At 38.5% G+C, this 27471-nt stretch overlaps 1 protein-coding gene across 1 annotated transcript in view; it reads right to left on the bottom strand.

Moving 5' to 3' along the window:
* Window positions 1-805: 805 nt before the first annotated feature.
* EDNRA (endothelin receptor type A) overlaps window positions 806-27471 on the bottom strand; it is a 32900-nt gene continuing 6234 nt past the window's right edge. Inside the window, exons 3-8 of the mRNA XM_066318068.1 lie at window positions 16422-16549; window positions 10260-10458; window positions 6385-6537; window positions 4430-4563; window positions 3935-4043; window positions 806-2630 (exon numbers count right to left, since the gene is read on the bottom strand). Coding sequence (XP_066174165.1) covers window positions 2490-2630; window positions 3935-4043; window positions 4430-4563; window positions 6385-6537; window positions 10260-10458; window positions 16422-16549 — 864 coding nt within the window. The 3' untranslated portion in view covers window positions 806-2489. The remainder of the gene's footprint in view (window positions 2631-3934; window positions 4044-4429; window positions 4564-6384; window positions 6538-10259; window positions 10459-16421; window positions 16550-27471) is intronic.

The raw sequence follows: 27471 nt of genomic DNA on the forward strand, positions 1-27471 counted from the left end.
AGAAAGAGAGGCATCGTTAGTTTTTGCAGGCTCTGATCCCTAAGTAAGCTCACAAAATGATTCCCTTACTTCTGCTAGATAATTTACCCTCTTCTTTTTATTAGTTAAAAAGTTTTGTATTTTTAATGCTGCTGCTAAGGTCGGTCAGCATTATGAGTAGGAGGAAGATCATTTTCCCATCTAGGCTGAGCTGGTTTAAGGGATGCTTTGTGTGTGCTGGTTCATGTATCTCTGCCACATAACAGAGCCAGCTCTTGAGTTGAAGGCAATAGATGTTGGAAATATCAATACTGGGAAAAAATTTTTTTGTAACTCATGGTTTGCATCAGTGCTTGTAAGTCATAGAAGTGACCCATTTCACATTCTGGAACTTTTGCAGGTAGATGGGGCATTTTTGGTGGAAGTTAATATCCCTAAACTGACATGGATTTTCTCCTTTGCTCCCTGTCTTTTGTGGACACATAGAAATATCGTCTCTGAGCAATCACACTACTGGTTTGCAGGTCTATGAAATTTTTTGGTTCATCTAGCTAGCAGGTAAAGAGCAGAAAAGGGGAATGCACACATCTTTCTCCTGCCTTGAAATTAAGAAGCAGCAATTTACAACTTAAATCCATTGCTCATGTCTTTCTCTTGTTCACCTTTATCAACTTGATACATTCAGTCAAAGCAGCAGGGAAGATTTCAGGATGTAAAGAGACTCAGTAACTCAATCTTCTCAAAAGAGAGCATCATCATTCATTTACTATGATTTCTGATACAGTTTGAGGATGAAATGTTTTAAGTAAAATTCAGCCAAGTCTCATTCCATACCATGCTCTTAGGCACTTCCACAGAGCACTGTCAGAACACTGTATTTAGGTTTGTAACATATGAACATAGATTTATATGTATTTATACACGCATATATGTCACAGAGACAACAGCACACAAAATACACAAACCAATTTAAAGAACCTTTTTTTAAATATACTTCAGAAGATTTGTGTGAATGTAAACATTGGGGAAACTTGTGCAGCAGAAGTCACTGTAGGCACTAGCATTTTGACCTCTTAAATAAAACTATGCAGGATTACATCTTTCACCAGAAAGGATGTTTAAAAAAATGTGGAATTTTGATTACTGCGTCTTAACCTAGCACAAAAGATGCTATAAACTGCCTAACAGATTTGTGCATGAGACATTATATATGACACCACACTACTGAGTTCCACCATTTAATGAGTGGCTACCTATTAAAAAATTTTATAGGCAAACCAGGAAACTCCCGCCATGTAGCCTTAATGGATGGAAATAATAAGGAAATCTTCAGTTTACATATATGAAAGCAATAGTTTCTATATATTGTTAATAGCATCTGTATGGTTAACCATGCTGATAACCTATTAAACCCCATTAAAATCTTTGACCGTTGTGTAAGACAGAGAACTCTGTAAGAAATAAAGCACAAAATATCCTTCTGCACATCCAGCTGTTACAGACTTCCACATTTCTACATTCACTCTGACTACAGCCTCATGTTCACAATGTGAAAATAGAGTGTACAGCTGCTCTGATAATAACCATATATATTCTCAGAACACTGTGGACAGCTTTAATAATGTTTCACTATGTTCCACTGACCTTCATTTCAACTTAAATTTAATGCAGCTGTAATCTAAACAGATGAAAAGGCTCATGTAGCTTAAGAATTAACATGTCAGGTTAATAAAAACACATTGTAAGGTGCCCATCTGTGAGCATCTTCCATTCTTTTTGCTGATACAGATTATGTTGATTTTGTACAGAGCATTAGAATAAATAACACAGTATAGTACTGTATTGTTAATACCTTTTTTTTGGTATTAATCTGTGCTTAAGTGCCAAATGTTGATGCTGTTTAAAGGTCTCTTCCTATGTTTGAATACTGAAGTGCTACAAATGTGAACTGCCCAGCTAATGTCCCAATCCATTGTAACATGAGTAAGTAAAACACTGGCATGGATCAAAACATTTTCCAACATAAACCAAGCAAAAACAACAACATGCAAAACAAACTGGTGCTTGGACTTTAGCCACCACAGAAATAGAACTTTAAAGACAAATGGGCAGAGAGGAAAATATAGTCACAGATAGATTGCATTTCGATATCTTCCCAGAAGTTCCAGAGTGATTAATTCTAGGTGACAGTCAGGTAAAAAGATTGTATTGTACCAGTCACAGACACTGGACAGTTCCTGCCAGTTTCAGAACAGCAACACCACCTGGGTAGTTCAAGCCAGTTTTTTTGTGTCAATCACATCAACATCCTTTTCAAAGGCAGAATTACCATCCAGTGGATCTCAATTCACAGAACATCACAGTTACTCCATCTACTCAGTCACCTCTAGAATTAGGTACAATGGTGCACGTCTGAATTCGTTATGGAATAGTCACTGGACTTCCTGTTGTAATAGCTTTGTAGTGACTTTTCCTGTTTCATTCTGAAACGGTGTGAGAATCCTTAATTTTCAGTTTATGCTGTCTTTATGGCTGCTTCGGTCTGTATTGTGATTGTTCAGTTCTTGGTTTTTCCATTGAATGCTTGTTCCATTCATGGGCACTGAAGTCACCAAACTCTTGGACTGGGAGCAGCAACAGCAAAGACAGGACTGAAATAAAGAAAAAAACAATAAATAAAAGTTAAGACGAATGTCTGAGTCCTGTGCAGATTGCCAGCCACATTTTTCATTCAGAAATGACAGATAATTTAGCTGAAAGGAGTGCTAGGAGTACTAGCTATATTCAGGGACATTTTTATCCTAGGACATAAATGATTCTTGTAATTGAACATCAAAAAACGCAGCAAATTAGGCCCAGCCTGTGCCTCTTATATACAAAAAACTTTCACAGTATGAAAAGGGAAAATTTTTTGACTAAGGTAGATTGAGAACTGATAGAATTCACTACATATTTTTAGGTGCTGAGCTGATTGTTATTCCCCTCTTTACAATTGTACTTCACAAACTTAGGGAACAGCATGCTGCATGGAAGAAAAAAAAAGAAAAATTCCCTGGCTCATGACTTAAGTCTCTTCTTACATCTTAGAAAAAGACAAAATTGTTTCTGAAAAGGCTCAGTGAAAACACTGAGGTGTAACATTTTGCACAGTCATGAATAGAAGCTGACTTCTTACTTATCATGTAAAAAATGCTCCCTTAAAATAGTTTGTTAATCTGAAGCAGACTACAGACAAACAGGTATTCCCTAAGTTTATAATTCTTCGCATTTTTCTCAGTAGTTTGGATTCTGCCTATTCTCAGACTTAAGGTTTAGTGGTACAGTCCTGTCATCCTTTGTTTTTCATTGCAGATAAAGCTATTTCAGTCTCCCATTTCATTACTTACTTTACTCTCTTTTTGCTTCCTGTGTTGCCTTTAATAGGTGGACAGGGACTTGCAGAGGCACATTGCCACAAGGAAATTATTTTAGCCTTAAAATATGTTTGCATGTGTAGGAACAGGAAAATGCAGGTAGAAGACAATGCATATTTAATTGCCAAAGTTAACTCAGGTGCTTGATTTGGTATTCAAGCCTGAAAATTTTAGTCATTAATGAGGTTGTTTAATGCAGGCAGCTTGGTGTCATCCAGAGAGGAAAATTGTTATCAACCAAATTCTATTTCATGTGCATGTCACGTGCAGATAAATAGTATTTACAAGAGCATGTCTATTTCATTTTACACATCTGAGGACTATGTCAAACTTATTTATTGGTTTAGTATTTCAACTAAAGCAGATAGCACAAGTATCAAGCTGAAAGTGAAACTATGTGAACTGCTATCTGCTAAACCACACAATTTATATTCCTTCATTCCTTTGCATGCCTCTTCTCCCAGGTGTTCAAAATAGATAACAGCCAAGTGCTTCAATACAGTTAGTTAATGGGACTTAAAATCTTCTCAAGAGAGGCTTACCTGGAAACAGTTTTTAAACTTCTTGCTCACAAAATACAGAGCTATGGGATTTATACAAGAGTTCATGGTTGCCAGGTTGATGCTGATGTAATCCAAGGGCAGCAAGAAACTAAGCAAGAAAAAGAAAAACATTTAAACAGTTCATGTACTACAGAAGCATCCATGTTCCTTGTGATTACAGCCTCTTCTGTCACACAAACTAATTCTCTGTTACCTAACTCCCTCAAGCTAATCTTGTACCATACTGTGTCTATAATAACCTGTCTCACAGATGTTCAAAAAGTCCAGAGCAAAATGATTGAAATGATGACAGACAACATTTGTTGAGATTATACTACCCCAATAAAACTGAAACCACTGAAAATGGGTGCAGCTAAAAATTAATAAACACCACCGTTGCATTGCTCACTACAGTGACATTCCTCATAGAAAGTCTAAGCATGCAGCTTAGAATATTTTTTTCAGTGCAAACTATTAGTATAGAAAATGAAGTACCTGAGCAGCTCACATCTGCTGGGGTCTCTTTCATTGTAGACCATTTTCTTCAAAATCCGGCTCAGATGAAGAGGGAACCAGCAAAGAGCAAAAATCACAACTAAACAGAAAACTGTCTTGGCAACTTCTCGGCGCTAGATAAAGGAGATAAAAGTGTTTACTGAGTGCCAGTTCATACTAGCAGGTGATTGTAGTTAGTAATGTTGGCAGCAAGGTCAGTAATATAGATAAATTATGAAAGCATTCCCAAAGTGAAGCTTCCAGACTACCTGATGTACTACCCTTTTGTTATGGGGTTTGTCATGTTCTTGACCCTGGGCATCCTCAACACAATCTGCTTATCACTGAGGCTGGAGCAGCTGGGCACACAGGTATTGGTGTTGCTAGGATATTGTAGGATTCTCTCTGATATATTGTTCTGTGAAGGGATACTGCCCAGTATCTTGAGTTTGCTGTGTGCTCCTTACTATGAGATCTTGATGTTCTCAGGTAAATAGTTCCTCTATAAACATTTTAGGAATGTCAGTGTTACAGCTTAATCTTGTAATACTTAGGAAGTAATTGCAATTTAATGGGTATTTTATGCGGCTCTAGAGAGTTACAGATGTTTTGCTGGATTTTTGGCAACGCATACCAGCGGTGTTTGGTAGGCATGGGTTTGATAAACAGAAGCATATGAAGAGATAAGGATTCCACTCTAATGTAACAATGACAAGCACTGCAAGGCTCTGTAATGAAAGAGCTTGAAGTCAAATGAGTGATTACAGTCTTTTTAGACTTTGAATATGACTATTATAGTTTCTTTTTTTAAAAAATAGCAGCTTTTGTCAAAATATGAAAAGAATCATGACTAGACATTAATGTGGATAAGGAAGAGGAAGGAAGGCAGGCAAGCAAAAGGTGAGAGTTAAAAAGACAAGCATTTGTAAACTATGGCATAAAGTCTTCCTGCAGCAGCCAGTCTGATGTGTTTGGTGAACATTGCATTTTAGGATGGGAAAGGGTGGATTCCCCCACCTCCTAGTACATACCATTCTAGTTCTAATGGGTGGAGTAGCCTGTGTGTGGCCCTAGGTCACACTGTGTTGCAGTCCCAGGGCCTGGTGAGGGAAAAATTGGAGAATCTGCACAAGGGGCGGATTTTTCAGTCAGCCCTGATCTGGAATGAACCAGCAGAGGAGGAACCTCTGTGAGAACTCACTCTGATGTAGAGAGGACTGCTCTAGGGATTCACATCTGTCAACATGGAAGTTGAAAGAGTCAAATTTGAGGGGCTGATGTTAATGCAGGAGAAAAGCTCCAGATTGTTGTTAAAATTTCAGTTAAGTGTTAAGCATCAGCCACCACTGCCAAACCAGCAAAGAGACCTGATGATTCCGTGAGCACCTTTGTTCTGTGATCATTTGTTTGTTCTGTTCTCCTGTTGCTCTTTTCAAAGCAGCTACAGCAGTGGCACTGCAACGGTGCAGTAACCCTGAGAAGTAAAATCCACTCTTTGCTAAACGAGGTTATTCTACAACGCATAAAAGCAATGCAATTGCTTTTTATAGGAAACTACTGTTACATATCAAAGAGTGCCAAAAGGAGGGAGGATCCATAGAGTCGTATCTTTATACAGGAAAAGAAACATTTTTTTGGCAAATCTTTGTAGTTAAATTTCAAAGCACTTAGCCAGTAGTGATTTGAGGTTAAAGAAAAGGAAGGCACAAATGTCAAAATAAGAAAAGAAAGAAAAGGGTTAGTTTTCAGAGCATACTGTCTTCAATGCCTCCTTATACTATGATTTAGTCTTTTGTTCCAGGTTTAAATGTGAATGCCTTAACATCATAAATAACCCATGTCCTCACTTTCTACTCCTGTAGTTTGCTTTATTCAAGTACACTTTGAAATATTTCTAATATAACCCATAGAGAGAAGAACAATATTTTCAAGCATTGGTACTTTAATATATTTACCTGCTTCAGGTGTTCACTGAGAGCAATTCTCAAGTTGCTGTTTCTTCTGTTTAACATTTCACAAGTCATTAGCGTATAAAAGATAGCAGTACATGCCAGTGGCATGCAGAAATAGAAACCAAACAGCCACCAATCCTTCGCATCTTTGTAAAACTGTAGATAAAGAAAATAAAAGAGCAATGTTTTCTTAATATTCAATGCAAAATACCACAGAAAGGTCTTGGAAAAGCGTGACAGTTGGTACACTAGTATCTGTCTGCTTACAGTTGATCTCTTTTTGACCAGCATGAAAATAGGAATTGTGGCAGTAAACATTTACAGATAGCCTGCCTGTAGCTTTGCTGCAATCTGTCTTGGGTTGCAATTTTTTGTTGTTGTTGTTGTACTTGGTGAAAATTTATATTCATTCACAAAAACTGGAATACAGCTGCATGAAAAAGGCATGCCAAAACGTAGACAGTGTCACTCTGAGATAATGAATCTTACTAAAAGCCTGTCTCAGGAAATGCCATTTACCTCTACAGCTTCTGTCCTGATGCCAAAAAAGGAAAATTCAAAATGTCTTGTAAGTTTAATCACCTTTTGTTATCAGTGAGAAGGTTGGCAGTTGGTTTGCTTATATATGGGCAGATAGGAGCCACTTCATAAGTGTTTGTCTGATATGTGCAAAGCTTAGGGATGGCTTCCAGTCCTACAGTTACTTTTAACCCCTTGACTGCCATTTCCACCATCTGCCTTTTGTGACAGGACATTGAGGTATTGATAGAATAGCAGTACTTGGATCTGCATAACTTGAAGTATTAGCTGTGATGTAAGCAGTGCTGTAAGTTAATACATTTATGTATTGTGGGAAATACTACATTTGAGAAAACATTTTAAATAACCCTTTGCTGCAGAGGATCGTGTTTTCAGACTTCAGAAAATACTGTATCTTGGTTTTTAACTTTTATGCTCAGCCAAAAGTATGCACTGAAATATGGTATTTCAAATACTTCCTGTGTCTAGGTTATTAGTTTAAAAGGGATGTGTCACTCTTTCCCCCAGCTTGTTTGTTCCTAGAGGATGTGTTCTCATAACATCACAGTTCCCACACCAAATGTCAAAATTCTTATGCCTGAGGATTTTATGAATCCTGTTTATGAATCCAAACTCTTAATATCATGTTTACCTTTAAAACCAAACAGCACTAAACTTCAAAAAATGAAAAAAACTTGAAACAATTCTAATCCTAGTGTTTAGTAATGTTACTTTAAAAATCTAGTTCAGTTATATTAGAAAGTTGATTTATTCAGAAAAAGGGAATGCTTTTCATTTTTTTCCCCCCTCTGCCCCAACACAGCCGTGTCCAGAATTTGCTAGTTTAGATTGCTGCTGGTTTCTAGGCCACCTCACTCTGGGACGTTGTGTTGTGTTGATTAACTCGTTTCCTCCTCCTCATTAGCCTCCTCCCTGAGGAGGGGCTACAGTCTCCTGCATAGCTGCACTTGGCTTAGGGGCAGAATTTTTCTCCCCTCTGAGAGCAGAGCTTTTTCGCCAGCAGAAAACAATATGCCTCGTATTTGAGGAGTTTGTACTGAGGGCAAATGTAATTACTACTTCTGCAGAGAAAAGGATTACAAATACATGGAGACAATTAACTTTTTCAAGGCGAACTCCTCCAAGTCAGGCTAGAATCACAATGGCTGGGCAGCACAACAAAATGTGTACTACGTGAATCCATTCCATGTTTACAGGGAAAATTCTGTGTCCAATCAATGTTCCAGCCTCCAAGAGCCTGTTGGTCAGGAGAACACATGAAAGGTCCGTGTCACAGCCCTGACCAATACATCACTTCTGGATGAGGAGCTGGCCTCGTGGAGTTATAAAACCTACTCTAAAATGTCTGTAAGTGATTAATTGAGGAATCTGAGTTTCACAAAGCTTACATCAAAGCACAAAAATGGGTTGACTAAAGAGAAGTAGACATTCTTTTGTTTGTCTTGAAAGCCCACATGGAACTGGTTTTCTACAGGAAATGTGCATTTTAAACAAGTTTCCTAGTGCACTCAGCCTCTTGGGAACCGTGGTCTAGCATGAATCTTTTAAATCTTTCAAAGATAGTTTTAAACATGAATAAAGCTCCTATTAAAAACAAAAGCTAACAATAAATCCTTTCTGAAGTTTAGTAATTGTTTATTGTGGTGTTTGTGGTAGTAAATACTATAGTTAAGGTTGAAATGGTATTTCCACTTTAATCTCAGGTTTGTACTTGCTTGCAACACTTGGAAACACAAAGCTCTCCAATTTGACTGACACATCCAACGTTTACTCGCAGCTTGGACATAACTGCTTGTTTGTTTCCTCAAAAACCCAACTGCTGTGGGGAGCTTGGCACTTCTCAATCATACTAAGCAAGTAAGAGATACTGCTTCCTGCTAGGAAAACAAACCAAGCTATTCTACTTAGAACATTAAGAACAAAACATAATCAGTAAGTAAGCATTAAAATTAGCATGCCTGTTGAAGACCTGAACTACAATGTTTTTGAGGGAGAACTATTCTTTTTCTTCGAGAGAGAGGAAGTGGATATTGTCCAGGGACATTTGAGGACAAAAACAGCCATTATAGAAGGGAGATTTCGCTGCAGTGTGTAATTCATAAATCGGTCTTATATGCAGTGGAGTTAAGAAACAAAAACATAATAAGCTCTGGGAAATTCCACTCCATCTTTACCTGCATTAAGGAAGTAGGGAATTCCTTTTGTCTTTGCTTTCAATTATCTCATGCTCTTTTTGCCATCCCTATAGTCTTTGTAACCCTACCAAAGTTGGGGATGTTCCTCTGAAGAAATAATCACCCTCACTTTTTATTTTCTAAAATTTCTAGCTCCACTTTATCCTATCTTTCCCAATTTTAGGCCAAGTTATGTTCTGTTCCAATAAAAGGAGAAGCACTAGACATTCAAAAAATAGAAACTTGCACTCTATTATGAAAAATTCTAGTCCAGAAAAAAATAGAGCTTTTCTCAAGACTTAAGACCTGATGCTATCTGCATTCTCTACAACAAATCAAAATATTACTCTTTCCTTTTCATTTCTCGATGAATGGTACTTGGCCTTTCTCTGGATTCAAAAACTTGAAAATTGAGGTATTTTCTCATTGTAAGGCCAGGTGAAAAACCATTATGCCCCTATGCAGTAATCTATTGGTTCTGAAGTGACTTCTCACCTGAGCTGCTTTGCAGAAGCTGACGTGAGTACTGACAGCTGTCAATCTGCAGGACCACAGAGGAGGCAGGGGAGGAAACGTGCCAAAGCAGCCTGGTGTGTCTCAGACACTTCTCTTGCTCTTGAGCGCCTGTATCTAATTGCAGCTAACACTGCACCTAGCTGGAGGTGTGGGTCTGTCAGCTTTGCAGTCATGATTGCTTGTAAACTACAGGATTATTTTTTATTTGACTTTAATGAGAGTAGCGTGGCCCCACCCTTTTCTTTATGTGCCAAGAGAGCTGATTACTGCATACAAAAGGATGACTAATCATGCTAAAACATATGTTTTGACATTTACAAGCTCCAAGGTGTTGTACCTTGAAACTCAAAGCTTTTCAAGGCTCTGGCTACCCTGATGCATCTCTCGATTGTACTTAAAGCAGGTATGAATTGCAAATGTCTGTAGTAAGAATCCTCAGTAGCAAAGAAATGAAAATGCTGTAAAGCCCCATTTAATCTCTCTGGCTGAAAGAGACAAGTCTCTGTGAACACAGGATCTTCTTTGCACTAATACACATTAGAATACATTTTGCAGTTTAACGCATGATAAACTATTATCAGACAGTATCTTAACTGCCTAACGCATGTACTGTGGGTTCCAAAAAAGACAAGACAGGATGTTACTTACCAACATGAAATTGTTTGTAGGCTTGAGCATGCAGGTAACGTAACTTACTTCCTTGTATTTGAAAGGTACCACAGCAAAGCCAATTGCTTCTGGGATGGCCAGTACGAAGGACAGAAGCCAAATGGAGAAAATTTCAATAGCAGTGATCATCGGGATTCCAATCCCCTGAACGCGGCTCCAGGACGCGACTGCTCTGTACCTGAAAGAGACGGACGCTCGTTTCCAGCCTGCAGTTTCCGCCTTAAAAGATCCCGGTACAGTGTCATATGGCAAGTAAAATCCTAAAGCTGACATCTGAGACTTTATTACTTGTTTTTTCTGCCTATTCCAGGGCCTCTCCTGGCTATCAGCTTGCCTGGGACATAGCAGGGCACATCAAGGGGTGAAGAGCAGAGAGCCAGCTGCCCCTGTTCTGCTTCGGTGTGGGACTGGGTAGAATTCTGCTTGGCGGATTGCACTAATGATTTGTAATTAAAGTAGGCAAGGTTTGTGAGGACAGACTACCTCTTGCACTAAATAGCCACCACAGCAGAGGAAAAAAGCTTCCAGGCACACAGCCATTCTGACAGACACAAAGCATCCGTCTCCTCCAGCTACCTCAGCTGCAGCAACAGTGCTAACCAAAGTGAAGCTGTCAGCTTCCAGGCAATGAAAGACCAGGAAAACACACTCGATGAAATGAAAATGCATTTGTTCTGTTTACACTGTTCAATGAGCAGAGAGGATTTTTCTCCTCTACTTGTCTCTCCTTTTTCAATGAGCTTGTAGAAGTTTATTCGCTTTGAGACCTCAATCTCTGTCAGCTCTGGTCAGAAGGCTGTAAAATTATCCAGAGAAGACCAATAGGCATAAAATACAGAGTACAATCCAGTTCATAAATTAAATTTTCAGTGGTAGATTTAACTGTTGTCCTGCAATGACAGCAGTAAACTACTTATTCAGCATTTCCAACAATTTAGCAAAGACAATCAGTGGAAAAACCAATATTATTTTTTGCATCTTGTAATAATCTGAAATTCATTCTAGAGAGGTCTCTGTCATTAACAATGTAACAGCTTCTGAACTGCTGATTTTACTTCCCTAAAACAATAGCACCTTCCCATTTGGAATGACAGTGCCACATAGATATGTCATGGCATCTACTGATGAAATAGTCTTCTTTAGTGGAGGATAAAAGAGTCAAGAAAGGTTCTTTGTCTGGTTAAAAAAAAAAAAATCAGATTAAGAAGGGAAATACTAGATTTTGAATTTTTGACATCACAGAATCACTGAATGAACTAGATTGAAAAAGGCCTTTTGAGATCATCAAGTCCAACCAAGACAGAAGGAATGAAGAGCCTCCAATAGGAAAAGCATTTTTGAGGGCTATGGGACCTAGGCTACAGAGATCAGGAAAATTTAGTTATTGAAAGGCTTTCTCAGTCCTCCTTTAAGCAGTACAGCAGCATTGGATTCATACACAAAGCATTTCTTCTGATTTCTTGTATCACATCCCCTCTTTAGTTTGCAAGTGTTCTTATTAACTAGATGGAAGACTTGGGAATTCCATCCCCTGTAGCCTCAGTGTTAGGGGAATGACAATGCCTGAACACAAATCCAGCTTCAGCCTTTCACATAAACTTCAGCAGGCATTGCTACCCAACACCACTGGAGGTGTCTGGGCCTGGCATACCATCACCCCTGCAGAAAACACACTGGAAAGCTTTGCCTTGATACCTACAGCAGTGTCTTGCACAGCACTGTCACGGGTGTACTACAGACAGAGCATCATTTCTACAGAAATGAGTGTATAAATACTTGGGGCATAATAAACCAAACTACAACTTGGAATTGCACATTAAAAATAAAAATATCTAAAGACATCCTTATCTTCCAAGAATGTGAAAAGGGAGGGAGGCAGTGACTCTCTGGAGAGGAGGTCTCTAAGATAGAATTCTGAGACCATCAAAACAATTAAAACTATATTGGGAGAATTAAGAAAGAAACATCCAGTATCATATCTTCTCAAACATTCATATTAATATTCATTCCTTGTACATCAATAAATACTCATATTAAAATCCAAATTTAATTTAAAATAATTTACCATCCTGTCATATTTCATTTTGTCAAATTCCAAATTCTGGCTTTCATCACCAAATGGAATATTCATAAAAACTTAACCTTTCACACAAATGCTCAAGTAGTTGTGAACGTTGGAAATTTAACAATTAGTTCAAAGATTACTTTCTACAGGCCAGCAATTTTGCCATCATTTCCATCAGCTGCCCAAGGTACTAACCCGTCCTTGATTGACTGATGCTCTTAGCAAACAGGGACTTGTACACTGTATGTATTTCTCAAGCAGCAAATGTTTGTTTAACATTACCTCTCTAACTATATAAGTGACAACCAATGGGTTGCAAATCGTGAATCCAGTTATTTCCTTTCTTGCATTTTTATACCAGTTCTTTGGAGTTGCATCTGTTTCGCACATGAGGAGATCATTACACACAGCAGTTAAGGATTTGGGTCCTGTATGTATTTTAGTGATTTTTTTTTCAGTTTACAATTCAAATAACTCTCAAGGCATTGTTAGCTGAATATTTTTATTAATATTTTCAGCTAAAACATAAGAAGCTCAGTAATTAGATTAGAATTTGCTGAATGAGTATTAACCTGCAATTACTTGGTCTCTTTACTCCTGTAGGAGTGATTTGAAAAATAGTGGTAGTAATAGTAATTTTAGTAGTAATAATTTTTCAGGTGGGTGTTCTGTGGGTTATATAATATAGAGGATCTTTGTCTAGCCACAGACTTCACACAATTAAGAGTGAGAAAATACTCCAGGGTATATTTCCCTAATACTTGGCAAACATAGGATGTCTGCCAGGGAGCTGACATAATGCACTGCATTTAATTTCCCAGTCTAAAAATCTGTGAGAGATTTCTCTAACTTTTTTTCTGTTTATGTGCCTTTTGTCTCCAATTTTGTCAAAAATGCTCACTCTTTTCCCTAGGTCACTTTCTGTTCTCTGTTTGACATTGTGGCTCCTCTTCTCTCTCCCTTTTTCGTTTTCAGCTGCTCATGCACGTTCTGTCAACTTGCATACATACACTCAAATATTTTGCACTCCTATCTAGTTACAACATGCTTAAAGCATGTCTTTTTGAAGGACATCCTGTCTGGATCTGAGACTATCAGTGGGTGCTTTTGTTCCCCTCTTGCTTTTACTTTGATTATAAATTAGGTGTTAATTAGAAAATTAGGTGTTCGAATGGCCCCATAATATAACCAGTGTCCGTTCTGTGAGTATCATCAGCCCTGTGTAAGCGTGGAAAGCAATGCAAGAAACACAAGGGACAAGATCAAGCACGAATGAAGCAATGGCTGTCAAGATTAGTGCCAAGACAGGTCCTAAATGTTCCTGCTGTTGCTGATACTGAACTGTTCTGCTTCATTATTAGCAACCACAGCTGTTCTTGGTTTTATGCAAGTATCTTAATACAATAAAGCTCTTAGAGTTTTATTTTAGTGGCAGAATCTCAACTTGTCTCATACACTTACTGTGAGTTGGGCTAGATACCAATATCTACCTTAGGATTACTGTTCTGTGCAATGTGCTATGCAGAGGAGGCAGGAAGAGGGTGTACACATGTAAAATGACATCCACAGCTTCACTTTTCTTCTTTAACAATATCATTATGCCCAAGAAATAAGCAAGAGTAAAAGCTCAGGCAGGGAAATATCCTTCCTCTTAGTCATATTCAGGCACTGTTTAGAAAAGGAGTCACACTATCGTCACCATCCTGACCTAGAGGTTAAAAACGCCTGAGGGGCATCTGAGGCAACTTCGAAGTGAGCTTCCTCCATAGGGTGAATGGCTGGCTTTCTGTCAGCCTCTTAAAACCCTCTCCCCGTGAGAGTGGCCATTGTTCCCCTTGGGCATGCACAGTTAAACCTTAATACAGGGCAAGTCACTCCAGGGGAGTAGTAATGAGGGGAGTTTCACAATAGGATGTAGTTAGCACAGGCAACTGTCCAGACGAGAGGAAAAAAAAAAAAATATATATATATATATAAATCCTGTTTGAACTTAAGGCTGTGGCCTGCAACAGGGACAGAATCAACAATGACTCAAAATATAAACATAAATAAAAATATGTATTAAAATATTAAAACTCAGGACTCACTCTACCAATTGACTCCACCTTCTATGTATTAAAAAAAAAATGGCAATAGGGAGCCAAAAAATTATAAACAAGAGAGCTTCCAGTAGTTTTTTAAGCAAGAATTAACTTGCCTGTAGACTAGAAACAGTCCAGCTGTGACAGCACACTATTTCATATTTACTAATTTTCCATTCTAGAAAGCAACTATTAACTGATGTGGAATTTTATGTTACTGTTTCCAACTTCCAGCGTCCAATCTCACTTACTGAAGGTGCTCTGAGCTTTCATGGTGATTAAACCTAGATGCAGTTCTTGTTAGCCAATATCAGAATCTGGCTCTATGAATCTGTTTTCTAACACACATCCTCTGCAACCACTTACTAGAGGAGCAACAGATGATAAAGAGTATGCCCTTGGCAAAGTGTCTAAAGTAAGAGAGGAAATTAAATACTCTGAGTCTGATCCCATACCAGACTTCATACTCAAATGGAAACAGCATTTGGTTGTTGTGAGAATTAGCAGATCAGTCCTTGCAAAAATATGTATACATCTACAAAAAGGTAGCTTCAGCTGAGTTAGTTCCAATTTATACGAATGTGCATAACAGTGGAACATCATCTAGTGAAACCACAGCTGTCAGAATTATCTAACAAACTGTCTGTTTGCGTTGCTTGATCTATGATTTATTCCTTAGAGTGGTCCATGGGATTTTATTTTAGGATGAGCAGATATTGTTTAAGAAATAGAATTCTTTTTGTAATTCTCAGACTCAAAAATGGAAGCAGAACAGTTGCCTGTATTACTTTTTTTTTTTTTTTTTTCAATTTATGGCTTAGGCCAATGAGGTGCTAAGGGAGTAAGGAACTGTATTTCAGGTCTGGACACTACTAAGTGATTTATCCACTGCAAACCTAGTACATTACCTTTTTCTGCAAAGCCAAACTGAGATTCATTTTAAAGCTTCTTTGCACCCCTGTACTAATACACACACTACATTTCATTTAACAGTATTGTCTGTTTTTAGAAGTACTGATACTTTGCAGTAGAACATGATCAAGTAACTCAAGACATAAACCCAATTTTTACAGAAGTGTTCATCTGCTATCGCATTTCACGTCTTAAGAAAAAAAGTAGCAGAGACGTTGATTTTCAAACTATCAATGCAATTCCAACATATTTTTCTGTAGAGCTCTGATAATTTTGAAAGCTACCAGAATAACCCCTTGTTTATTGTCCAAAGGCAGTTGTCATAGTTGAGACAGCCACTGCAGTTAAAATACTTTCAATAGAAGCCTCAGGGGGCTTCAAGCACCAGCACCATGTTATCCAGACATCTCTCATACCTTTTCTATGCAGCATTCCTATGGGCAGCTCCCCACAGCTCTGGCACTGTCCTTCCTTTTGCAGTTCCAGCTACATCTTCCTGTCCCTCACACAGCCACCCAACCCTGTCTGTTCATTGCCCACCCTCCTGTCCCTCCATCCTCACACACGGCCAGCAGACTCCAACTGACCCTCTACCACCTAACTCACCTTTTTATCACACCCTGAGGGCTCGGCTGTTCCCACTCTTTGGGAATTAACACAGCTGCAATGTATCGGAGGCAGGATTGCCTTTAGCACTGTCTCTATCTGTCTTACCACAGGCAGTAAATTGAAAAACTCATTTTTAAGCCTAAAGATTATGATCTCCTTCAAATACAAAACAAACCTCAATACATTTTTGTCTGGTAGAAGAATGAACGAACGAATGAATGAATGAAATAATGCTTTACCAGAGCTTTTAAATACCATTAAAAAACATATAAAGTTAATTAGTCCAAGGACTTTAATATTATAATCTGAGCTTTATACAAATGTGGTGCTTGGCCTTAGCCAGAATATAAAAGACCAGAATCTAAGTTATATCTACATTGTAATCTGCCTGCTTAGAAGACCATGCTCAGTCCTCCCAGATTCAGGAAATCTGCACAAGCAACAACAGTGCCAAAAGAGTAAAATATACTGTACCTGTCGACACTAAGGGCACACAGGTTAAGGACTGTGATTCCCACTGATGCCTTCTGGATAAAGGGGAGGAATTTGCAAAGAAACTGTCCAAATTCTGTATCTCCAAAAGGCCACTTCTGAGCGAGGAGCTAAAGAGAAGATACAAAGTTATCAGAATATTTGAACAGTAACCTACCAAATATGTCACAATTGTAGTTATTTCTTGTCTTAGACACAGCCATTGTAACCTTGAATTCTCTGTACATCAAACATACCCTTAGTACTGAGTGAATCTGGGAAACAACTGCTATTGTGGAAGCACAGAAGTTGAAAGTTTACACTTAAATGTTGACCTTGTGCTGTTGCAATAGTGAATTGCACTGTTATAAGGGTTTTTTTCTATTACTGTGAGTACTGTCATACTCACTGAGCCAGCAGTACTGAATAATGAAAATCGAACTCAAGCCTGTCATAAATGGCTGTGATTGGCATGTCCCAGAACCAGGCAGTCCAAACATAACTCAGGGTTCATGATGAAATACCTCAGAGCCAAGTCCTGATGCTGCACGCAAGTAGATTCTTGTCATCTTAAATGTACCATTGTGTAACTCATGGCAGTATTCAGTGCCAGACTCTGAGGAGTGTGAAGGAAACACTGTGCATGCATAATTTGTTCCATATTACATTTTAAAGGGCAACCGTGCAAACATGTGGGCTGTGCTTCAAGGCAACAGAAAGGCATCCATTGGAAAGATGTGAGTGACTGAGGTTTAGAGGAATATTTCCAAGGAGGCTTTTGCATAATAAATATTAGTACATTCATTCATGTGCACAGTTGTGAAGAATTAGCATATAAGTAGTAATATTTCTAGCTATAACTGTGAAAGCTTTGAACATATCTTTGAATTGAGCTTTGATAACAAGTATGCACACAAAATACAGGACACAAAATTATTCAGGATAATTTAATCTAGGACTGGCTGCAGAGTCACAGATGATCACCTTTTATTTGTGCTGACAATAAAATGGCAGATTACATTCAATGCAAGTAAGTGTAATAAATGAAAAATTATTGAGTCTATACTGAGTACTGAGCCCTAACTTAGCTGTTTTAACTCAAGTGAGGGATAATTCAGCCCTCATGAATAGTTCTATTGAAAATCAAAGTTGCTAAACCTTCTCACTCTTGCACTACCATTTTGTTCATCTTCTTCTCTAAGTCTCTGCTGCTTTCTCAGCAGTAGTGTGTTCATGTTTTGAGAGTTAGCTTGGAAACTATAAGGACTAGAAATATTTTTCAGTAAAAGCTTAGGTCCTGTAACACACTTGCCTGGTAAAAGTGGGTATATTCTAGCTGTAGAATTAGAAAAACAAATTTTGGTTGTAACTCAGGACTGTAATATTCAAAGTAAACATTTTATTTCTATTTAAATGAATGTTAAGTTGAAGCCTGCTCATAATCACTACCTTTAGCAATACAAATGTTAACTGTGGGAAGTTCAAATTCACATCTATCTTTATATCAGTTAAGATAGGTGTTACCTTTTTGTTTTTTTCATAGCATGAGTTTTTCAGAGAACTTTGCTGTAGTGTATGATGATTATCACAAAATTCTGTCTCAACAGGAATTGATCTTCTCCTCATAGTCCTTCCATGGATTCATAGTCCTCTGTTTTATAGTCATTCATCACAATGCTGAATTACTTGTGATATTGTTCCCCAAATGATACTTCAAAAATACTGGAATCAGCAATGCACTCCACCTTGCCTGTGTCTCTCTAGGACTCTATTACTGTTGTCATTTGCTTACTTGTATTTCAGGACAGATTTTAACATAAGGTACCCCAGTTTAGGTTAGTTACATTTGATGAAAGGAAATCCCCCTTTTCTCAAAAGGCTATGGATTGGATTGCCAGGATTGGTGATTTAACTGTAGTCAGTACCTTCAGCAGCAAAGGTGATAAGTTTATATCTGCAAGCTCTTGATTAGTTCCTGTGATTCTATCTGTATTTATGAATTTATGATTCTATCTGTATTTATGTATTTATGATTCTATCGGTATTTATTTAGACTGAATGAAAGACATAGAAAGATCCAGCAGAATTGTTTTCCAGATAGGTTTTCAATAGTGTAACAAATGTTTGCAGAGCATAATCTGAATTTTGCCTAGAACTCCCAGAAGAGGTTTTAGTTTTTATCAGAAAAAAAGGTTGAAAATGGATGATCAGGACCCCTAGTAATTCAACCATGTTGTAGTCACATGGAATTTCAGCTCCAAACTCATGGCTGGGTTTGAGTAAAATCAGAGTAGTTCTCAGGCTGAGAAGGCTAAATGGCACTGCCATGGAAAATCAGCTCTAGCAGGCTTCTGTCAATCTACTGTGCCAACCCCAAAACCCATTTATCATTACAGATCACACTTTAAAAGGCAACTGAGAGGCACCTGTTCATTTCAGTGCCCTGACTGGCTGTAGGTACGCCAGCAGTAGAAACGAGCAAGCACTTTGTAGTGACTGCGAAACTCTGTCACTACAAGTCAAATATTAGCTTCAAACAGAAAAGTGTTGTACTTGAAAAAGGTTCACTAACTCATTACTCCTCACGGGGAAGCCTTATCATGCTTCCAGCATGTACTCTTCAACCCCACACCACAGGAAGCTCTCCTTTTTTGAGATTAAAAGTATTTTATTCCTTTTGTTTCTTACACTTTCCACTAATTGAAGTAATATCAGTACCAAATCATTAGACATTCTTTTCAAGTGGGTTTTAATCAAAATCCCTGGGATCAGTTTTTTGATTTCAAGATTCACTTTGCAATCATTTCTGGGTGTGTACTCCATTATCACTCTGCATCAGCTATGCATTCATTACTTCCCCTTGGATCAGGTGCCAATTTTTTTCTTCTGTAGATATTTTTAGCCAGCAAATCTGATCCTGTCTTTAGTTTTTAATAATTTTTGCATCAAAACAAGTCCATTTCCCTGTGTTCTGCCCTAGTGTGGTATGGAAATTTCAGAAGGAAATGATATATTTACTTTGTATTTAAAAAATGAGCTGAGTAACTTAATTTATTTAATCCTGATTTACTTAGGTACAATACAAGAACTGGAACTACTGGCTTTGCTCTTAGAGTACTTTGGCATATTTTAATATCCAAACAAAATTATTATAAAATCCTGGAGAATTACATTTTCTCTCAAGGCTCTGGGATAGAAGAAATCAGAATGATTGCTCCTACTTGTGTCCCAGTTCTCCATGAATTGTGAAAGTTGGTTGTTCTTTTGCAAACCCACTAACAAAATCTCTGAGGTTTCAAAATAAGACACGTGGCAAAGAAAATGCACTTTTCCCTTGTATAGTTTGCAACTTAGTAGTATTTCATACTCTGGTGCAACTCCTGGGAAAAGAGTATGGTCAACATGTATTTTTGCACTGAAATCAGAAATCAAGACTGCTCTTTAAAAACATAGCAAATGACCAGACAGCCACAGCTTCCTTGAGCATCCTCCCTTCTCTGCTGCTTTATATGGCCTCTCTGTCCTGAGCTGCAGCTGAAGACAAACAAGACATCAGCAATGAGAACATTCCTTTGCAGTGATTTTTAAATGTCACTCCGTTGATTTTATTCTGCTGCTGCTGCTATTTTCTAACCCCCCTCAGTAGCTGGTGTACAAAACATCAAGTCCCACTGTGCATCCCAAGCAATTTATATATAATCTGCAAGAGAGAACGTTGTAACCCCAGCACATGAGTGTTGGCCAGAGCATGCTCATGTGCAGCCACAGTGTTTGTCTCATGCCAGGCTGATACTGTGTGTTTGCGGCAGATGGTGGCCCTGGAGCTCAGCCCAAAATAGATGGACTTGGTTGGGTGCTGGATATGAACCAGCTCTGAGCTGCTCTATTAAAACTCCTTCAGCTCAACAAGTGCATGTCAGGAGGTCCCCTCTGTCAGCCTTGTGGCATTGAGGATAGCAGCAAAGGCTTCATACCTGCCCTTTTCTGCTCTGTTCTCATCCTAGTGCTCTAGAGAGTGCCTCTTCCTATATCCACTTGGGACCATTGTTGTGCTGGCACACAAGATGTTCTTCCCAGAAACTGAACTGTGTTCTGTTCATACAGGGCTTGCCCCTCACGCTGCCACCATCTAGGACACTCTCCTGAGTTTCATGGCATTTAGATGTTACATGATACTGCTGGAACAACTCTGGCACAACCGTGGAAGTCAGATTCTATTCTGTCTTCAGGAAAAATAGGAATACCTTCTTTATTCTGCTACTTAAGTTATGCTTGCAGTAATGGAGAAAGGGACCACGCCAGCAGATTTCATCTGTGTAGATACAGTCCAGTTGTATAAGTGACCAACATCTCCTAACGGGGAGCAGGAGTTACAAAACCAGTGTAGTCTGGGGTGATTTTCTTTCCTTGCCACATAGCCCAGAATTAAAGATAAGGGAAATAAATCCTTTTGGTTTTGTTATATCAGCGCATTTGGGTTTGCTGGTTGTTTTCCTTTTTTTTTTTTTTTTTTTTTTTTTTAAGGCTTTCCTCTAGGACATACTGAGCTGTCTTGATAGAGCTCTGTGCTAAATTGTGTTCTACAATTATATATGCCCTTGTTTGCTTCAAGGCATGGGCCAGACAAGGTATCTAGTGTTTGGGGTGGAATCCAGGGGATATCTGGCTCAGCACTGAAGTGTCTAAGTTCTGTACCGCTGAGTGGACTGCATTAAGTGACAAAAGATGATGATTCTGACTGAAGTGTCTCACCTATCTCTGATCTGTAAGACTGCTTAGTTAGGAATAAGGATATATTGAGTCCTCAGCAGTGGTGTTCTGGCTGTGGTGACTGAAACAGGACCCTTCCGTCCTCATGAAATGTCATGGGTTAAGAATTCATCGCATGTTTTCAAGCCTTCCCCTTCTTCCTAAAATCCATATACAGGAGATAATTGCATTGCTGGACAAAGCTCATCCATTTATTCCTTCACAGCTCAGCTGTGCCCCACCACTTTCAGGAAAGAGGGAGAGCTGTCAGGGTGGAGAGGAGCACAGCCTGTCTCTCTATTCCTTCCCACTGCTGAAGTGAAAAACCTCAGATTTTGAAAGGACAGTGACAAGAGGAAAACAAAGACTAGAGGAAAAAGAGAACCGGGGTAGCTTTTATAATGCAGGGCATAAGACAAGTATTGAGTACATGGTGAGATGATTGATCAAGCTTCTGCCAGCTTTGGGATCACTTGTTTATTTCCTTACACTTAGATTCATAACCCTGGCATGGTAGAGAAAACACGCTGTATCTCTTCAACTCTTCTTTGCAGGAAATGCGTTCCTGATTTTGCTACAACCAAGAACTGTCTATTTGCACTTCAGGTGGATAAAAGACTAACTGGTTTTCTTCCTGGGAGGAAGAAAGGTTATGTGGGGATGCATGAGAACCATCAAAGACATTTTTTACTCTCAATTTCCCTGCCAGAGCTTTTTCTGCTATTTTGCTTATCTTAGCCCAGCTCTGTAAAGGTGAAGGTAGCAAAGGGTCTCATGCCATTTACTGATTGCCTACAGTGTTTTTCCTCTGCTTAGGCAGCTATGGAAGGGAATGTATAGTTTTTACACAAGGGAAAATAAATTATACTTGAAGAGATTCTGAAAAGTTAAGAAACACATGCCCTGTTTTACAGCAGAACATTCTGTCTCAACTAACTGGAAAAAAAAAGGTATCCTCAGTTTTTTATCTGTTTTAAGTTCTTATTAAAATGCTTATATTTATTAGAAAAATCTACTTAGCAGGTAAGCATTCCTAACAACTCTAGGCATCTCCCCTGTGGTATTTTTGCTGTTTACAAAGCAGGATTATTTTCCATGGTGTTGGCTATCTTCCCATCCTGTTAGGTAAACTGTTTCTCAAACTGGGCTGCTCTTCTTCAGGGAAATGAGCTGCAAGGTGTGCTGATGTGCATGGTGATTTGTTTAAAGGAATTTTTTCAATCCCTGGGCATAATATTTCTTTTGTTATTCTTCCAGCTGTGTTTTCTTTTGTGTGTTGCTAAAAAGAGTGACAGGATTTCTAAGAAGTTACTGCAGAACCGGTAAGCCCTGGATATGTGCAATCAAAACAATTCCTTTTTATCTGTAGAGTTCAGCTGGTTGAGAAATAAAGACAGAAAACACACTAAAATATTCTTTTAAACCTAGAGTCTCTAAGTACTGTACACTATTTCAAATCCACAGAGCAGCAAGGCAGGCATGAAGAATTGAAGATGAGAGAGGAGCTGTGCGTTGAAACATATATTCTTGTTGTATAGGTCCCACTCCCCAAAGAACAGCACTGAGTTAAAGGCAGAATGGATCTTAAACTAAGACCTAGAATATAAAATCTCTTCCTTAACTGCTACCCTGGTATGCACATTAAATACTGCTTGGAAGCTGCAGTTTGTAAATACAACAGATTCCTGATGGATTTCTGTTCCCTGCTTCATTTTGGAAAATTTCTGCCTTCAGGACTCAGTGATCAATTCCTCTGCTACCTCTGGGTTCTGCTGTGTTTGAGCACTACATGGAGACATTCACCAAATAATAGGTCCTGCTTGGAGCAGGTTCTATGGATTTCTGCATCACACTGGGCTACCCATTCATTGCTTCTTGGAATCCCTGAGAAGAATTTATTGAAAGCCAGAATGTAGTTATTGAAGCCTCAGAATTTCCTACTTGTGTTGGTACTTCATTGAGGAATACACACTATACATATGAAAAATTCTGCCTTTAAAGAAGGGTTTCTTTTCTAAGTGCCCTTAATTTTTGTGTGCTGTTGGCTTGGCTTTATACTCCTTTGGTGCAAAAGATGCCACTTGTTCTATCAGCTACAGGATCAATGCCAGTCTAGTTAATTATCATCCCCATGTAGGTATAATCATTAATTCTGTTGGTGAAGGTATTCAGATATGCCAAATAATTTTTGATTCAGAAGGGATTGCTCTGACACTTAGCACGTGCTCTGATGTTAAAAAATGTCCATGACTAGAAATGTCTTAACTGAGTCTTCCTTTACTGCAGACAAAATGGATGAACATTTTCTTGCTGTCAGCCACCTTCTATATTTATATTTTTGATGTTCTAGGTGGACTACTCAGATTTGGATAATGTTTCAATTAAAGTAAGTATGAATACCAACTAAATAACCAAAAATTCCCCTGTTTTAATCAAGAAAACATCTCAAGCTGTCTGAGCAGTGAACACTTGCTTTTTTCCTGGGTAGATGTCATCAGCTTTAAATCAGTAAGATTCTTAAGAAAATGTTATTAAAAACAGATAAAAAGCTGCCAAATTTGATTAGTCTAGTTTGTAAACTAATGGTTTCAGGAGTTAAGCATATTCTGATCTAAGGCAATGCAGTTTATGTCAGTCCTATGTTGGCCAGTTTCCAAGAAATAGAACTCATTTTTATGTTTTTCTTTACAGTCCATAAAACTGGAAGCAGAGACAGCTGAGGACTTCCCAATAACAGTTAAAATTTTGCCATTCTAAAGATGAGAGCCTTGGTCTGGAGTGTTTCAAGCTCCATGAGCTCAGGAAAGAACAGTGGATAGCAATGTCTGTGGTGAGTACCTGTTGTTGTTCCTGCTGCTCTGCTTAACTTCAGCCATGGGAGCAGCAGCAGGAACAGCCCTAAGGGTTTGCCAGAGCTCAGAGCAGCCAAAGCAACAGAGGTGCTGTGGATATTCTGCTGCTGCCTTTGTACAGCCTTAGGAAACAATGTAAAGCCTTTATGGAAAGCAGCCCTCTAAAGAAGTTTTCTTGCATTGCATCTCAATTTATTTGCTAAAAAATGCACATGGCAGTGATGGGTAATGCAGGTGATCAGCAGCTTTCAGTTATGTGCTAATGACACCTGATACAAGAAAAGGAACCCATCTCTTCTTTAATGCCTTAACCCTACCTCTGCAACAGTATAAAATATAAAACTTTTATTTTCATCTCTTCTTTTCCCTACAGAGAAATAATTCTCACTGATGGGCCTTTAGGCTTTGACATCTTGAATTTCTGAGGTAGGTATGTTTTGGGTAAAGAGGAGACTATTTGGGTCCTGGTGGTATAAAAATGAGATTGAAAATTAAATTGGCTTAGTTTGGTCTATTAAAGTTGGATTTATAACTGTCACCTTTCCTTGTAAAACTCAATCTATAAAGATTTTTAATACTGATTTGATACTTCAAGTATCAAATTATTGTGGTAATTAAGTGTAATGGGGCTTTAATACATTCAGAATATCTTCAAAGGACAGTGAATATTACTCACATCACAATCCACTTAACAATAAGAGGAATCCACTATATAATTACAGTAATTGGAGAAAGTAAGGAGTGAGTTGTTGAGCCTACTGTACCACAAAGAAAGGTTAGAAATGTCAGACACCTGTGACCACATCTTTAGTTGTCATAAATTACATAATTACTTTCTTCCCAGCATTGTATCTTTGTTAATTGTGTAAACACATAATAGAATGAAGGGTTTGTAAAATGGATTTGAGTACCAGTAGTGTTATCTACTCCTCTTTTGAAAGTAGTTTCAAAATAGTTAAGGCTACATTATGTTTCAGGAGAGTCATTATAACTATTCCTGATATTAGGTTGTAATTACAGGTATACTACATTTTGTTCTATACATGTGGCCATCTTAACACTGTACTATTTGTTATTTTAGTATGCAGCTGAATGCTTGTTTACTCTGATTTCAGACCCATTTTGTCCGAAAAATGATGATCTGACCCAAGTGTTGGTATGAAGTAAGTGGTATGAAGTATGAATTTAGTATGACTTAAGTAGTATAAAGTATTTGACACCACTTATTATGTAGGATGCAAATATATGGTTCAGCATGTGCCTGACTCTGAAACTAAAATAATCTTTTAAAATAAAGTTCAGAAAGGTATTAAAAAAAGAACCCAAACTTGATTTTTTTTTTCCTTAAAAGCCTATCACTCCAGTTATCCAACCTTGATATTTCCAGTGGCCACCCTTTGCACTGTCACTCAACAAGAGGTGAAAGGTGACACAGCTTTTAGGGTCCCTAGTGGTACAAACAGGAATGGCATTTAACAAAGTTTAAACCCAACTTCTAATGTAAGCATCCACATTGCTGAATGGTTCATATGAAAAATGGACTATAATAATAATAATTGCATTTCTTATCAGATGTACCAGAGCTCCTTTATAAAGCCATAAATTTTTCCCTGTATCACAATTCTTGCAGCTAACCTCAGACAACAAGGTGGTTGTATAAGGTAATTTATAAGTAATTTATTCTCAAAGTTAGATAACTGAAAAATAACTAAATGAGGAATTAAGCTAGAATTAAGCTTTAAAGGTTATTTTAATTCTGCCTTCTTACATGTGGAAATTGACAGACATTGGTGTCAAGGGGCTGCAGTTTTGTCCAGAGCTTTTATTTGTTCAATGCTTCTCTGCAGCACAAAAATGATTTCTCATCCAGGCTAAGGAAATTTCATTAATCAAATCAGAACCACAGTTCATCTCATTAGATAAGATAGAGCAAGACAAACACATCTATGGAATTCCAGAGAAGTGGCAGAAAATTAATAGAAAAAAATGTATTGCAAAATAATGAAGAGAATATTAAAAAAAAAACTTTTTTACTTTCAACTAAACTTTGAAAGAATTTTCAGAAGACCATCAAAACTCAATTCTGAAAGGCAAAATTAATTCCAGATTAACATTCCTCTTTGCAAAAAAGAAGCAGAGTTCTTAAATGTTAGAAAAAAATGGGTAATAAAAATGCTTGTTCTTTCTCAAACTTGGCTCTGAAAAGAGCTCATGCCATTTTTCCTTGAAATGTACTATCAGATATACCATGAGAAGTGAGAATGCTGCCTTAGCAATTATCCATAAAGACATAAGAGAAATTTACCAGGGAGGAAACTGTAATGCATCATGGGAGGTGCAGTCATAGAATCACTGAATGGCTTGAATTGGAAGGGACCTTAAAATTCATTCCAACCCCCCCAGCCATGGACAGGGACACCTTCCACTAGCCCAGGCTGCTCAGAGCCCCATCCAGCCTGGCCTTGTGTAGGCCCTGAGTCCAGCTAAGAACCCCAGTCCAATGCCCCATTAGGAATTCACCTATCTGTGGAAAACAGGTGAATCTCAAATCAGGTAGAAGCTAATCTTTCTCATCAACTTGTTAATCCAAAATACTCTACAGATATCTCACCAACAAATTGACAATTTAACTTTCCAGGTGGAGTGTTTAAAGGGTACACTAGAATTTCCATTAAATCACATCCACAATTATTTACAGTCATCCTAGTTTCAAATTCATGTTATATGAAACCAAGTTAAAGTTAAAAGACTTGTGATTTATAAAACTGGAAGATCAGAACTGGGTGCTGCATTTCACCATAGATAATATCACAGAATCACAGAATCACTGGGTTGGAAGAGACCTTCAAGATCATCGAGTCCAACCCCGCCCTAACACCTCAACTAAACCATGGCACCAAGTGTCACATCCAATCTTTTTTTAAACACATCCAGGAATGGTGACTCCACCACATCCCCAGACAGACCATTCCATCACTCTTTCCATAAAAAGCCTTTTCCGAATATCAAACCTATATTTCCTGTATCCTATTTTGCCCTTGGTGCAGCTTAAGGCTGTGTTCTCTTGTTCTGTCAGTGCTGCCTGGAGGAAGAGACCAACCCCCACCTGGCTGCAACCACCTTTCAGGGAGCTGTAGAGAGTGATAAAGTCACCTCTGAGTCTCCTTTTCTCCAGGCTAAATAACCCCAGCTCCCTCAGTCGTTCCTCACAGGGTTTGTGTTCCAATCCCCTCACCAGCCTCGTGGCCTCCTCTGGATGGGCTCAAGCATCTCAATGTCCTCCCTAAACTGAGGGCCCAGAGCTGGACACAGCACTCGAGGTGTGGCCTCACCAGTGTCCAGTACAGGGGAAGAATGACCTCCCTGCTCCTGCTGGCCACACCATTCCTGATCCAGGCCAGGATGCTGTTGGCCTTCTTGGCCACACTGCTGGCTCCTGTTCAGCTGCTGTC

This window comes from Sylvia atricapilla, chromosome 4, assembly GCF_009819655.1.
Source record: "Sylvia atricapilla isolate bSylAtr1 chromosome 4, bSylAtr1.pri, whole genome shotgun sequence".
In the NCBI taxonomy this organism is placed as follows: Eukaryota; Metazoa; Chordata; class Aves; order Passeriformes; family Sylviidae; genus Sylvia; species Sylvia atricapilla.